The 16,078-nt window shown below is 42.1% G+C and overlaps 1 protein-coding gene and 1 long non-coding RNA gene across 3 annotated transcripts; one reads left to right on the top strand and one right to left on the bottom strand.

Moving 5' to 3' along the window:
- Positions 1-1,740: 1,740 nt before the first annotated feature.
- Positions 1,741-4,376, bottom strand: klf17 (Kruppel like factor 17). The gene is made up of 3 exons (XM_062405175.1): positions 4,091-4,376; positions 2,866-3,964; positions 1,741-2,734 (listed from the first exon to the last, which is right to left on the bottom strand). The coding sequence occupies exons 1-3, from the start codon at positions 4,169-4,171 to the stop codon at positions 2,559-2,561; spliced, it is 1,356 nt and encodes a 451-aa protein (XP_062261159.1). The 5' UTR covers positions 4,172-4,376; the 3' UTR covers positions 1,741-2,558.
- On the top strand, positions 4,172-14,704 carry LOC133968918 (uncharacterized). Of its 2 annotated transcripts, XR_009924153.1 has the most exons (4): positions 4,172-4,299; positions 6,764-6,854; positions 13,407-13,492; positions 14,638-14,704. It is a non-coding gene; the product is annotated as an uncharacterized LOC133968918 (long non-coding RNA). The 2 variants fall into 2 exon arrangements; XR_009924152.1 differs by having other exon boundaries at positions 13,407-14,667.
- The last annotated feature ends 1,374 nt before the right edge of the window (positions 14,705-16,078 follow it).

The raw sequence follows: 16,078 nt of genomic DNA, 5'->3' as shown, positions 1-16,078 counted from the left end.
TTTTAAATCGCATTTTGATAAATGTGCTTTCTATTTTCTACAGACTATTTTAATCATTTTATGTTTCACTTAATCTTTTAAGTCTCTTCTAAACTGAAAATGTTTGTATTTTTGTACTTGTGCTGTAATGCTGTGTGACCTTCAAAATGCTATTAAGTTGTGTGGTTTATTTGACGTGGACATGACAGTAGCATTGGAGCTGCAACCTACAATCATGCATATTTAGTGTTTGTAGCGAAATGCGCATTTGCAACATCTGTCGCAATAAGGCTTTTTATGAACTTTTTTTTAATGAGTAGACTAGTTGGAGAATTAAAACGAAGAAAGAGAGAGAGAGAGAGAGAGAGAGAGAGAGAGGACCATAAGCCTGATGAAACGTAACCAAAGAGGACATCTAGTGGATACCCCTGGGAACGACAATGAAGGAAAACTGCAGACGTGTTGCTTTACACGCTGCTCCTAAAAGAAACGGACATGATAGCAGCCCCCCCCCCCCCCCTTTCATTGTTGGAATGAATATCCAAATGGACAAACCTCAGAAGGCCGCAGTTTATTCCACTGCCTGTTTCCGCATCTGGGAACTGCATCTACGCTTTCATCCTAAATATAGAAACCTGATTTTGATCATTGTTTTTTTCATTATGATAAATATCAATGCATCCCAGATCCAATTCAATATGATTCTTAATTGCAAAATGAACATAGATTTGTCTATAGTTATAATTCTAGAATTCTTACAACTCGTCTGTGGGCAAGAAAAAGAGATTAAAAAATAAATACATTCTATTGTGTGTATTTTTTGTAACTGCTGGAATCTGATTCGTTTTTCTCCCCAGCCCTGGTATATATTAGATGCCAGCTCCCAACCATCCTTCTCTTCTCCATTCAGTTGACAGCAGACGGCTGCACTGCTTTAGTTTGCATTCTTTCTTCACAGTTTTGCTTGTTGTGCAATTAACAGTAATGGGTGTTTTTGTGTAGTGTGTCTATTAACAGCCAAAAAACTTGTGTGTAAATAGTTTTGGATTTGGTTTTTTTCCGTGTCCTTTCCAAGTGTTTTTGGTTTGAACCCAAGTCCAGTGTTTTTTAATTTATCTGTTTCTTGATTTTATTATACTCGCTATTGGATGCTTCATAAGTAAAATGTTTAAAGAACAGAGTATACACTGTGTTCTGTCCACTTAGATCCATAGCAGGAACATATTGAATTGAATGAAACATAACTTTGCTTCATTTCAAAGCTTTGATCAATTACCATTTCCATCAAGTGTTTGCCAGTCAACTGCTAAACACAACTTATTACTTTGGGTTAATGTTATATGAACACTAGGGGGCAGTCTTTAATAAATGGCGACACTAGCCAAGCAGCTGGGAGTCCATAACTTAAACAAATTGCAATAACATCAAATTAATGTCGCAAAGTATTTCATTCTATATTATGGAAAATGTGATATACAGCAGTTAAATGTATCTTATATATGGATCAGGGTGTTATGAAATGTTGGTTTTTGTTTCACTACACAGATAATGGAAAAAGGAAACTAAACTGTCCAAAAGGAATCTGGACAGATTAGATACTGTGAACACTAATTTCAAACTGTAACCATGTTTCAGTTGGCCATTACTAACCTGTTGTCAACCACATGTGCTCGGTTGTCTGCTGCACTGGTAAAACGGAAATGCAAATGTTTGAAAATAAAACTTGATAGTTGAAGTTGGAAAAATACCATGACACACATATCTGTAAAAGTACTTTTATTTTTGAGCCCTTAAGTACATAAAAACAACAGCATTCTTGGAGAATGATGCATCCGAGTGGCAATTCTGTTCAAGTACAGAACACTGATGGTTGCAATGAATCGTTAAATACAATGAATGAATCGTTAAATTCTTTAAATAACTAATTTTCCATAACAAAATACAACATTGCGTCGCTAAGAAACAATTTAGAATTAGCGGGTGACTGACTATGTTGAAAATTATTATAGTACCTGAATTTTTGGAATTGCTCAAGCAAACCTTAACAAAACCAAAGAGATGTAGGACAAACCTTCAATGCTTAGTGGAGCTATAAAATCTGTTTTGTGTACTAAAAAGAGTCAATTTCATAAAAAGCATTAACAAAAAACCCTGACCTGATTTGAGTAGACTTATGTAAACATTACAAAAATACTATTTACATATATGTACAATGGGACCTGCCCACAGTGCGTTGTCCCCTTTGGGAAGCAGATAACAGTCTTGTCAGGATACTCACCAACAATCAATAAGTTATTTAGAAGACAAGGTGAGGAAATGTCTTAAATACCAAACTACTATAACTTAGCCAAAGATATTCATATATGCACATCAAATGTAAAAAAAAAAAAAAAGTGTTCCTTCTTTTTCCCGACAAGGAAGGAGGATACATTAGTCATGTTTGATGTGGTTGCTCTGCCAAGGCACGAAGGCATGAAGTTTCAGTTAACTGGTTGTTCAATAAAATGCTGCAAACTTCTCTGGGATGTTCTGACCATGATCCCAAGATGGATTTCAAATGTCTTTATGGTCAGTGTGGCCTACATGTGCCTCTTCATGTGGAGAGCCAGGTGATCCGAGCGGGAGAAGGCACGTTCGCACATGTGACACTGGAAGGGCCGGTGTCCAGTGTGTTTCCTGAAGTGACGGGTGAGCTCGTCTGACCTGGCAAACTTCCAGCCACAGCCTTCCCAGTTACAGTGGTAGGGCTTTTCACCTGAGAGACAAAAGCAAATTCAGTTTAGAATACAGGTCGTCGTGGCGCATGAACAGGGCAAAAAGTGACATTAAAATACAGTTACTAATCTGATTTGTTTGACTCTCACAACACAAAGTTAACGCGCTCACCTGTGTGTGTCCGCATGTGGGCTTTCAGGTGGGAGCTCTTGGTGTAGGTCTTCCCACAGCCGGGGAACTCGCAGCCGTGCGTCGCGGTGCGTTTTCTTGCCCACGACCGGCGGCCTCGCTTTTGCTTGATGCCTCCCGCCTCGTCCTGCCCGTAAAACTCCAGGGACGGCGACGAGGGAGGGGTGAGCATCATCCCCTGCATTGAGGCCGGGTGATGTTGCTGGTGAACGCGCACCGGCTCCCTGTGCATGTTGTACTGTCCCTGAAACGGTGGCGCACTCTGGTGCGTGTAGTGGGGCTGGTAAGGCGCGTGCATGTACTGGTTTTGGAGATGGTGTTGATGATGCTGAGAGCTCATGGTCGAGTTCATTTGTAGGTGACAGTCTGTGTGGCCCTGGAGAACAGGGTGCTGCATGGGCTGTGCGCCGAACCCCGGCAGCCCACCTAGAACTGAAGCGGGGTGGTGCGTGAACGCTGCGGGATGCGCGGCGCGTAACTGGTGCTTCTCAAACATCTGTCCCATGAAGTCGCCAGCAGCAGTCATCATACAGGACTGACTGACGGGCTCGTCTTTGATTTTGAGTCCAAGCGGCGGCGGGGATGTGGCCACATGCTGGTGCCCGGACGTCGTTTGGACGGTGACGGGATTCAGAGCGCGTAGCTCGGTGTACTCCCGCACGTCCCGCGCCTTGCCCGGCGAGCTCTCGCCCGGGTAGCCCATCTCGGGCGTGAGGAGCTCAGCCATGAGGCTGCGCACCGGGCTGGAGCCCGTGAAGCTCGCGGTGCCGCAGTAGCTCTGCGAGGCCAGGTGAGGGGACGGGTGGTCGCTGCTGTCAGGCACGGAGCCGCAACTCTCCGGAGACTCCGGCAGAGAGTACGCACAGTGCTGCTGCTGAGGCGGAGACACGCTGCTGGTGCTCAGCACGTCGGAGTGGATGGTGTTGGACAAAATGAACTCGAGGTCCAGGAACCTGCCCAGCTCGTCGTCGTCTTTTGGAGGCGGCGCGGGAGCCTGCACGATGCTGAACTCCACCTCAATCAGCGGCTGGCCCGCGCCACCTGTCGCGCTGCGTTGACGCGCACACTCCTCCCTGCACAGCTGCTCGGGAACACAGAGGGGACATGGAGTGAGCCTCATGCGATCACAGCAATCTGAACCAAAGTTAACCTTAACACTGTTCACCAGAGAAAACACACTGTTGGAAACTCAGGAGTGATTACTTACGTTGTCAAAATGTTTCCTCTCCATGGTTTGGACACTTGGAAAAGACGTCCCGACGGGTATCGCAGCTTCTGCCGCAGCCATGCTGACCGCTCACAGTTGACAACAGGCGAGGACTCGGGACTGGAAGTGAGAACTGACGCGGTCCTTTATGTCCATAAAACGCGTCTGTGGTAATGTCGACAGCTGAGGAGCGTTCCAGGATTCAGGATGTAAGTATCAACAGTGGTGTCGGAGCCTCTTATAGCTCCAGTGTTCCATACTGGGAGGTGTGGCCACCACTACAGCCCCCACCCTCCCTTGACAACAAACACAAACACACACACACGCACACACACACACACGCAAGCACGCACAGCACGCACATTAAATGACATTATGTGCGTAAAGCAGCTGTGGCACGAAACAAAACAAGAAAGGATTTACGTAACATAATTATTGAGTGTATGACCATCATCCACATTTATGAACATCACTCTAGCAAATGGATATCAATTACGCGTCTTTTACGCATTAACTTTTGACGGATGACTTTTCCCAATCTGCCTTTTAGCCAGAGCATTTAGCCACTTCCACCTCTTTATTTTACATCCACCAGTGAGATAAAGGTGTGTGCAGTGTGGAGGCATCCAATTCTGCTCTCGTGAGAGCAAACCTTTCCCCTGAGGCAGACACAGGGGGCGATACTGAACCTCGCCGGAGTGCCGGGCCGCAGGAGACTCGGGATTCCGAAAGTGCTGAGTTACAGTTCGAACGTTCCATCGGTAATATTAATACTTTGGGGGAAACGTATTGGGTCAAGCAGGTATCATTGGTTGCGCTTGTTGCGTTCATTTTGCTGCGTAAAAGTTTCGCACAGTTTCACTCCAGCCTCCTTCTTTAACACACGCACGCGCATATTCACACCATTACTGCGTCCCGACTTGATCCCTGCGTGTTTAACGCAAACAGAAACGTGTGAAGAGGCGGCTCATCCCGTAGACCATCGAAACAACCTGTTAATCCGGGTGTCAACAAAGGACTACATGTTTCTCAATGAGCCCCCCCCCAAAAAAAAGCAGCCCTGTAATGTGCCCTGCAGTCATCACTATGGTAATGTGCAGGTGGAAGGGTCTCGATCGTGGAGAATGAAGGGAGAACTAATAATACATATAAAGAGGTAAAAAAAATCGGACTTTCATCTGACATTTTCACCTATTGGTGAACAATCTTAAAAAAACAAACAGTTTCATCATCTAATTACCTCAAATGCGTCACTGCATCTCAGCATTTGGTGAAGATTGCTGGAACTGATAGCATGTTTCAGATGTCTGCTGCGTGTGTGTCCGCCCCCTCAGACCCCCCAGCTATAATACTGACTAAATAAAATTACGGTTCTTACTTGAATCTTAACTGATGAGTCCAGGCAGCTCTACTCCTCCCATTTAAATAAGTCTGACTTTGAAGCTGGAAAACGGTCTGTTCATGAGAGAGCTAGGCCCCTCTGGGGTTTAACTGATGTATACAGGACATAATGTAACAGCTTCAGGAACATACTGTTGAACATTTAGAACACAAGAAACACAATGTGTGGTGTTGTAACAAAGACGGTTGATATATATATCACCTTTATTGTTTTACACATGCATAGACGGGGGTTTTAATAAAATAAAATACACTTTTCCTGCAGTTTCTTCCTTTACTTCTTTCTTTCTGTCCTAGTTCTGATCAACAAAAAACGTTTTAACTTTATCCCACTTTAGCGTGACACAAGTCCCTGGTCCCATATCTTATTAGATGAGATCAGATTAGATAAAGTGAATTTGATTTGATTTAAATCCCCCAAACCGCCACTCAACCAAACCCACTAATGCAAATATCTCGTTCTCTGCTCCTCTCTGCCTCTCTCTCTGTCTGTCTGCAGGTGTTGTGAGAGGCAGCGTCCTGCAACTCTCTCCCTTTATACTCCGTTATTTTTAACCGGCTGGGCTTACGCAAAACAAATTCCGCTCGTGTCCATGTGCCAAGTGGAAATGGACTCTGTTTCCTGAGGAACAGTGGACGCTTGCTTCCTCTACTTTCACTCTGCAGTGACCTTTAGCTGCAGCAACTGAGAATGCAGACACATTATACTTTCATCCAGTGGCTGAAAATGTCTATATAGTACATTTTGTGTTTGTGGAATTCCTCTACTGCAGCACCTTCGAGGAGCAGTAATAAGCTTGAGATTTTATATTGAAATATAATTTCTAGAAGGCACTGAAACCCTTGAGTGAGCTCCCCTGCAGAGAAAGCCGTCCTCTATCTTGTCTTGTTCCATCAAAGGCATCATCAAAGTCAGGTCATGTAAAAAGCAACTGGTCCAGAAGAGAGCGACAGATCCAGATAAAGAGTCACCCCGGGCTCTGGTTTCTCCTTTTGTCACTCTCCTTTCTAAAAGGGAGGAAGTCTCCCTGCTAAAGTGTTTTCTAAACACAATTACTTAAGATTACACTCGAGCAGACAGACAGAGAAGCAAGGCACCTCACGATGGATACACTCAAATATTTCCCAAGTAAACACAGAGAAGCTGTTATCTCTTCCAAGTGTTTGTATTTCTACTTTCAAAACTTCAGTTTTTTTCTTGGAGTTAGTCTATTTTTTGTTGCCTTGCAGTATTTTGGCAGATAACTGAAACTTGGTCTTTTGTTTTTACAGGACATCGTGTGTTTGCCCCTGTCTGTCTGTTTGTCAGCAAGATGATACAAAAGCTACTGAATGGATTCTCACTGAGAGAACCCAATACATGGTGAGTCAGATCTGAACAAAGGAGGAGGATATTTGTTTACACTTTCAACATCAAACATAGGCCTTTTTTTGATTTGATGTGGCCTGATTGAATTAAAAAACTAAATATTCAACAATTATTCACCTTTTAATTGTGTCATATCCGTGACTTTTCCCCTGTCTGCTATAACTCCCAGGGGTCAACAACTTTTGACGAAGGGAAAACACACTCTAGCCATCTTAGCCAGTTGGCTGTATTTCTGTCCACTGTTTGAAGTGGTCACTCAGATCACATGTATTCACTGCCATTTGCTGTGTAATGTGAATAATACTTTAATACATTACCTCATCCATGAACATGATTTACTCCTGATGTGTGTCAGGTAGATTTTCCTCGGCTTTGGTGGTGAAGCTGCCACGACCCCATGCTGCTCCACAACAGCCTCAAACTCTTTTACTATTGTTTTGATTGAAGAATCATAGCTCCTGAAGTTATATATGCTACGTATCTATTGAGTATAATTCTGGTATTTAGTTTTATTTGGGAAGAGATGGTTTGAGTAACTTCACGTCTGACAATTATTTCTCATACTCAACCTGTTTGCTATTTGCTTTGATGCTCAGGAAAGATTTAGGAGTTTTCACAGAAACTTTATTGACTGGAGGCTAAGTTTCTTTAATGTAAATGTGTGACGGCACATTCCGACAACTGTCCTGTAAAGTCAATGTCTGTCTCTCATTTAGAGACACACACAATCCTGCATACAGTATATAGATTTTTGGTGTTCTTGTCCAATCAGTGGCTGTGCTCCGAATAACCAGAAACAACCTAGAGCGCAGAGCGGATGGAGACACACACACACACACACACACACACACACCCTAGTAGGAGCAATTATCCTCATCACCCACAAAGTGAGGGGAAACCCGACTGTTATCTTGGATAAATATGCCGCCGTGCATGGCATGAAAAAACAACAAAGTGATTAAAGAGGAAAAAAGAAAGTACGATGACGGCGCGGAGCCGGACTGCTTACCTTCCAGAAAGACATCAAAGGGAGGTGGGGAGGAGAGGAAACCAGAACAAACGCAGACCGAGGAGAAGAAGCATGGGAAAGAAGAACAGCATCAACACGGGCCAATCAGTAACTCTGTTCTTCCTGAGGCCAGAGTTTGACGCCTGTTGGGTCAAACAATCTGACGGCGGGAGTGGAGGACTCTGAGCAGACGGGATTTGATTGCAGGAATTCAGTTATTACATCTCCAGCGAGTCAATTTCTTTTTGAATCATTTGAAAAGTATTTACCTGAATACAAACAGAAGAAAAAGAGATAATCTGACTGAGGTTTTACGTTAAGGCTGGAATAAAAACTGTTGAGATGAAGTCTCAACAGTGTCAGATCATGTCAGATCAAACATGATGTCATTATATTAAACAAAGGATTACCAGTCTGCTGTAGTGTTTAACTTCCAACCTAAATGGTCCTAAATGGTTTATCTTTTTCCAGTCTGCAAAGCTCATGGTGGTTAAATGGTTTAGTAGCATTCAGAACTAATGAGGCCATTAGCAGCTAGCTGTTAGGCTAATGAGATCAGGTTGGCACATACTTAGCAGAATGTCGGCTCATTTACGTTTATCATGTGTGTGTGTGTGATCAGGGTCAGAGGTAATTAGAAGCTGAATCAGTAATGACGACCCCCTGAGTAGAGTGGTCACATAGTGACAGAAATTCTTCAATCAATACTCACTGCTTTATTTATTTTATAAATAAAAACAATTTCCATTACAATTGGAACCGTTTATTAGGTCCACAAATATTATCATGATCAAAATGTTCGTATCGGCGCACATTTCTTACAGATTTTTTTTAAACATCACACTCAAATATGTGTATCGATATATATATATTGAACTTTTGTCATATTGCCATTGATGAAAATTTGACTGTGATGATTATTATTGCCCTTTACTTACATTTAGTACCTGTTTAGTCTGAGTGTCACTGTGGATTAAATCAAGGTTATCAGATTTTCAGAACTCCTTGTTCAAAATGAAATAAGCTCAAATGAACCTGTACCTCCTGATCATTGTTCCTAGACAGTCTCCACAATAATTACCAACTCTTATTGCTCTCAAGAGGAAATTGGTTTCAAGAGACTTGCCTGCTCTTGTTTATGCTCTCTAGCACTGCTGACAGATGTTGTCCTGGGCAGCACAAGGTCTTGGTTCATATGCTTTATTCCCGATTTTTTCAAACAAGAACAGGGCCGGCAGTCTTTGCAAACTTCTCATGCTCTTAAACTCTGGAACTAGTCTAGAAGTCTAGACTTGGTGCGTTTTCAAATTAAATTGTAGTTATGTGGTCGTGGTAGACAAGTTCATTTTGATTCTTCAAAAAGTCCAATGTGGTTTGGGATTGTGAACAGGGCCTTTTTAGTTCCCACTACAAAATACAAGTTAACAATAATCCAGCTGTCATCCTTGTCAGAAATCAAAAGTTAACCTTTCCATTAAGCAGTTTCAATTTTTGTTTTAGATGAACTGCAAAACATGAACATGGTAATTCAGAATGGATTACACAAAGCAGCTGTTTGAAGATTGCAGCGAGAGTAGTTGTGTTGAGGTGCTTTCAGACATGCACTGAACAGAAGATGTGTGAACGCACGTCAGAGTGAGAGCCTCTCGAGTTTCTGCAGACTTTCTGTCCCCTGGCATAAAGTCCGAGGAAACTCCAGAGGAGCCCAAGTGAGAACACAGCAGGAGTTTCTTTGCATGATTCACAACGAGCGGGTGAGGTGGGGGTCCTGATGAGGATTCTAGCATTCAACAGAATTCAAATGAAAAGAAAAAATAAATAAGAAAACTAATATCTCAGGGTGAAAAAGTGGCGCAATCCAGGTAGAAGACACTGACAAAGATTCTTATTGCAATATCTTCTCTTTGTTTTTTGTTTTGTTCAAGTTCGATCAAATGAAGCATGTTGTAAAATGCCTGTTTTTAGCATTTAGCTTATTGAAGCGAGATCCCAGCTCATTTATAATCCTACTTGATGAAAAATAGGGTCAGGGATTGTGAATGAATTATGCACTTTTAGAACAGGACAATAAAATACATAGTTAACTTCATAGTGTGCTGGAGTGATGAGCAGAGGATCTGAGTCTTTCTACCTGATCCAAGTCCACCTTATTCAAGAGTATGGGGGAGAACCCCTCTCCCTTCGGTCTCAGTTTCACCTCTTGTAGCACCGACTGAGAGTCTGCCCGTTCCTGGCCACCAGCTCACTCTTCACCTGAAGGGCCATTACCTGTTCCACCTGTTGGGACGTCTTTTGTCTGTGTGAGTGTGTTTCCCATGGCGGTGTGCTCATGTCACAAACAGATACGCTTTTTATCGCACATTTTAATGATAAGTTGGAAGAATATCTGGCCAATTGCTCCTTGTTAATTTAAAATCAAGAAATGTTTAAGAAACCAAAGCATAGTGATAAAAACAGAAACACAGAAAAAGAAAGGTGTCGCAAATTAAGATATCAAGACACAGGTGTGAAAGTACCATGCTCAAAATCTGGGAAATAATTTAAAATGATAATGATAGATAGATAGCCAGATAGATAGATAGATAGATAGATAGATAGATAGATAGATAGATAGATAAACTGACAGATAGATAGATAGATAGATAGATAGATACACAGATAGATAGATGGATAGATAGATAGATAGATAAACTGACAGATAGATAGATAGATAGATAGATAGATAGATAGATAGATAGATAGAATGTTAAAGTCAAAAATGAAATAGCTTGTTTTTTTCCACTTTAGCCCATGTGAGTGACTGGTTCCTCCCACTTGTGGTCAGGCCTCAGTCAAACAGGCTCACATGCAGATAGATTAGCTTTTTAGCTTTGATATACATACAACGGTGTCAAATAGCAACAGCTAGATCTAATTAGCATTAGATCAAGGGGTCACACAGAGCATACGGCAGGTGAAACTATTTATTTGTATTATCTTCAGAACCCGTCTCAAACAGGTATTTCGGGAACATCAGCTTCTCACAGACTGACATGTATGCCTGTCATTTGCTTATACTTCACAATCATATATGAGCCAATAAAATACTTTTTGAAAATAGGATTATTTTTAGAGTTAAACATGTTTTACCACATTTGTCAAATATCTGTCCCTTAAACGTTGAACTGGGATTTGATTACTGCTCACTTTTTGTTTTCTTAGAAAGTAGCCCCCCAATAAAATCTCTGGATTATACCAGAATGAACCCATCTGAGAAGTGTGTGAATGATTTCACTGTATCTTTTTGGTAGTTACTGCAACATTTTGACCAGAAAGTATTTAAAGTCAAAAATAAGCTGACCGGCCGTAGATAGCCAGCTTATATCATTTCAAGTGGGTTTCTGTTTAAAGATACTGCCTTACAATAGGCGTGTCATTAAAGAGGTAACGGGAGAAAGACCGTGTGCTATAACAGGGGGATGGTTTAGGGTTGCTGTTGCGCCATAAAGTCCATATTTTCTGTTCAGGAGCAATCCTCGTGCTCTGAGGCAATAAGCGATAGCTCCACATCCATCTTGTCTGCTCCACTTAGCTCATCTTTCACTGACTGAGCTGTGTTACTGAGAGAGAGACACACAACAAAGGGACAAAATCACATCTATTGTCAGGCTTTTGTAACAGGCAGAAGGAAAACATATACTGCTTGACATTTGAGGTTATTATTTCACACAGAGCGGTTTTGATTTCTGCGTGTGTGCATACCACTTTACACGTGAACTTCTTGCTGCACGACCACTCGGGCGCCAAGTTTCACACTCACACCAAAGTACGAGAAATGTCCCAAAGGGGTTGAAGTGTCCCAGTGAGACCAAACATCTCAGCACATGTTGAGCTAGGAAGTGATTCACCACGGGAACAAAAGTCTGAGAACCATTTCAACGGCAGGACCGTGAGTTTAAATTGCAATAATTCAACCTGTTCCAACTTTAAGAAAGTCGCAAGCGTAACAATCAAGACAAATTCAAATACCTGTGATTGATGCCTGATGACGTGGCGCTTTATGAATTGCCTTGTCTCTTTGCCTTCTGTCATGGGCTATAGACGAGTTAAAGAAAGCAGCAGCACAGCGTGGGTGAGTGAGAGGCCAAGGGGTGATGTATTGTGCATAACACGCTGTGTATTCGGTGTCAATAAGACGTAGAGGGTTAGGAGTTCATTTCCAAACAAGGCCACCCAAGCAGATCATAAATCTGTTAGGGGTTTGTCACTGAAATATGCAGGACCCTCGCAGGTGATGGCTGCACGCCTTTGTACAGTTTTGACAAAATAAGATCAATTCTGTTCTTAATTTGAGCAGATAATGGTGCTCTAGGGATGGTGTTGTCAGTTTGCATACTGATGTAACATCAGAGCACATCCTGACAGAGTTGCTAGCATGGCTGTAGGCTCTTTAATTGCTTTGAGACACGCACTGATCTCCGCAGTTCCTCCATATTCTCTCCAGAGGAGGTGAGTTTGTTATACAGATTTTATTTAGCTGGCCCCCTACTATAAAGGCCGTAGAAATCCAGGAGAGGTCGATGTGTGAACACAGCAGGGGATCCCCCGCAGGATTCATCACAAGTGAGTGGGAGGGAGGATGAAGCTTCTGAGACGTCACAGACGCAAAAATGAAAACAATTATGAAGAAAACAAATATCTCCAAATGAAAAAGCAATAAGAGCTGACACCAGTGTCTGTTTGTTCTCTAGAACATCACGTGATGTCTGCAGCGGAGTTAATACGTCACTTCCTGCCTCTGTCTGCTGCACCCGGCTGCTCCACCTCTCGTCTGAATAATGTGGAGGATTTGTTGCTATTATGAACGTGTCTGTGCAGAAAACCACCGGCTGTGTTGTGCATGTGTGAAAGGCAAATTCTGGGTAAACTCAGTTGCTAATTTCTTCGGATTTTACCCAAAGTTCATGCCTGAAAATGGATTTAGAGTATCAAACCATTTAGTTTACATTGAAAATATTACTAATTTAATGCCAAGATTCTGCCCTAGGGGACACGTACTCTGGGCTTCTTAAATATGCAATGAATCCAAAAATGTGTGCATTGGATGAAGTTTGGATGTTTGTGAATATGGAAAAGAACAAAATACAATGTACATTTACACACCGAAACAGATTTTCTTTTACCACATTCTATTCTTTGACTCTGGCAACATCATAATTTAAATATGAGGGTTTTGCATTGTAAGCTTCCTGGAAGATTTATGTTTTACCAGTTACCAGCGTATTTCCCAGGAAACATATCATGTCAAACATACAGTTCATAATGTGTTCTTAAAAGTTACACATTGCTTAAATCCAAGCTTTGCCATTTCTGGCAACTAAAAGCAATAGAAAAAATGTATGACAGCTCCAATGAGATTTTTCTTCAAGTCTGATTTGATTCCAGTATTTTTTATACATGGACCGGATGAAAAACAGAGCGATCGTTCACTGAAAAGGAGACGTGAGGTCTCCAGGGTCAACAACTGATTGTTGATATGCGTATCTTTCTCTTTCCAGGTGCCTGAACTGGACTGTGACTCCGCCTGCGATGACTCAAGTTAAATTCCTCCTTTCACTGAAACGAAAGAGCCTGCATATAAATGGTCAATTTAAGTTGTAAATGAAACTGATACAGGGGAATGCTTTTGTGTTTCTCCAGTATGTGGGTGATAATGTATGATGAGTTGGTTTTGTAACCTTTGTGCATGGAATCTAACATTAAATATAGGTATTACGGTCAATGTAGGGGACAAGCATTCAGATAATCCAATGCTGATTGCGAGCTTCATTCTCAAGTTGGTGTATAACTTACTGAATCCTACGTGATAAAGACGATAGCGAGATACACTCCAAACAGAGAGTTGGATGAGTGTCACTCATGTCAGGCTGGGGTTTTGCATTGCGATTACATTGTAACTTTGGAAACAACAACCAGCAAGAGAAGGTAGCAGGTCATCTTTTCCCGCAAACAGGGACTTAAAAACATAAATAAACCCAGGAAAAACTGTGATTATTTTACTTTCCAACAAGAAGAAGAAGAAGAAGACACAGTGGATGGCAGTAATACACCTTGACGTTGGTTTCCATCGGCCAATAAACCAAACAAAGAAGAAGAAGAACCAGCTGTAAATCAAATATACAGCTATGTATTGACTATATAGTGCAAAGCAAATCATTTTTTGCACCAGCATACCCAGGATGTTAAAAACCTTATGGATGTTTTAATGGGACACTAATGCAGGTTGGATATCTGCTGGTGGCATCAATGGATTGTGTCCTAGTGTGTCTGTGTATGCGAGAGAATTTACCTTTTTTAGAATTACAAACACAATAGCAGAGAAGTTGTTAACGTATTATATGACAAAGTGATTATCAGATGGAATACGCACATATCCCAAATCCCTTCTTCACTAATACGGGCAGACCACGAGTAGCCCATGCGTCTGTCTGTAAGAACCATAGCAACCACGTCCCGTTGCTCCCCATAGCTGCTTTCAATAGTTTCATTCTAATCCGAAGTTTATATTTATCTCTATTCTTACATAATTTAATATTCAAAATGTACTTTGATCAAAGTTGACTGGGTGCGTCAGTGAGTAATGTGGGTGGGCTGATGCCGCCTGTGGCACATTACTGGCTTCATGACTGTGGCAAAATCTACGTCTTCTCATCTGAAAGCAGAGCATCAACATTGGAATGTCAAAAAAAATAGACTCAATGCTAACACTACATTTCTTCTGATTTACAGGGATTAAGTGCCTGTGAAGAGGATGAAAACCTTTCTATGGCAATACTGTTATATCTGTCACTAAAGCTTATTGTTTTCACTGAAGAGCCTCGTGATTAATTTCCCAGTGGTTGCATGTCTGGTTTGGTGAGATCTAGTAAGATGTTAAGCTGATGGAAATTCTCAAGGAGGCCACGTCAAACTGCAACTTAAATGTTTTGGTTTCTTTTTTGTTTGGAGAGATTGAGGCGTCCCCCCCCCCCCCCCCCCCCTTGTTTCAGATCCTTATACTAAGCTAAACTAAGCGGTTACGATTTATTAGATGGAAATGAGACTAGGATCAATCTGTAATCTTACCATAAGCAAAAAAAAAAAAAAGTTGCAAACACTAAAGCCAAACCACAACTCTCAAGCTGTAACAGGCATTGTAATGAATCATTAAAATCAAAGGAGGCCAAGAGCTTTTTTTATTAGTTATCACCTGATCAGAATAATCTGATAAGCTCTACCTTCTGATCCTGTTTATTCAAGACTACGCTTTGTATCGGTCGCGGCACTACAATTAGACACCATGTTCTGCCCTGAGGCTTACAACCTGCGAACATGCATCCTACTCAACATGTGTGTGTTGATGGACGCAACATACGGAGTGGCTGCAGGATGACAAGCAGGACATTGTAAAGACTTTATCATAATATTTATTAAACACAAGGTTTTAAAAACTCAGAGGAAAGAGGACAGGTAGCTAAATCAGAAACTTTTACAAATCGGTACATAAATCTAACCAACATGGCAGTGAAAGCAGAAAACAAACTTTTCCCTGTCTGTCTCTTCTCATACCAGGCAGCTGAGAGCCCTGAGAGCTAGAAGACAGACGTGAGAGCAAATAATTACCTTTCCCAGGTAGCGGCACTGATTGTTGGGGGCTGCGGGATGAGTGAAGAGGGCACCGTGTGTGTTTGTGGGTCTGAACACAGCATGTCCTTTTGACCTTGCAGTGCTGCAGACACACACAGAGAGATGGTTTTGTGTCCCCAGACAAGAGGTCTGCTTTCACCTGAGCAGGCTCAGCCAATTACATCCTCCAAACCCCCCCAGCAGAGACAAAGGAGAGTCAGAGCAGGATGAGTGACTGGGACCAGGCTGGGAGCCCCCTTCATGAGTGGAGGAGGGGTGAGGAGTCTGTTTGTGAATGGGGGCAGACAGACATTACTGAGTTCAGACTCTCAAAGTTAGCAAATTTGGCAAAGAAATAATGAACGTGCATTGGAACTTAAATCAATACTTCAACCAGCACCAAGCTGTGAAGTGATAAAATACACAAGCATGCTGACATAGCTGTGGGTCATGTTGCGCTCCAGAGCAGCTGTTTTGAGGTAAGGGACATTCCTCTGTGCCTGCAGGTTTGTGGACAGGTTCAGACATGGTCACCAGGCAGTCCACTGGAGAGTTTTATCCACAG

This window comes from Platichthys flesus, chromosome 14, assembly GCF_949316205.1.
Source record: "Platichthys flesus chromosome 14, fPlaFle2.1, whole genome shotgun sequence".
Taxonomy (NCBI): Eukaryota; Metazoa; Chordata; class Actinopteri; order Pleuronectiformes; family Pleuronectidae; genus Platichthys; species Platichthys flesus.
Note: the sequence above shows the minus strand (reverse complement) of the source record. Positions and strands in the feature narration are given on the sequence as shown.

What these genes read in the sequence shown, in the direction of transcription:
- klf17 (XM_062405175.1), bottom strand. Translation starts at nt 4,171, where the DNA reads ATGGCTGCGGCAGAAGCTGCGATACCCGTCGGGACGTCTTTTCCAAGT. An exon ending in AGAGGAAACATTTTGACAAC is followed by an intron (nt 3,965 to 4,090) that starts GTAAGTAATCAC and finishes GTTCCCGAGCAG; the next exon opens with CTGTGCAGGGAGGAGTGTGC. An exon ending in CCACATGCGGACACACACAG is followed by an intron (nt 2,735 to 2,865) that starts GTGAGCGCGTTA and finishes TTTGTCTCTCAG; the next exon opens with GTGAAAAGCCCTACCACTGT.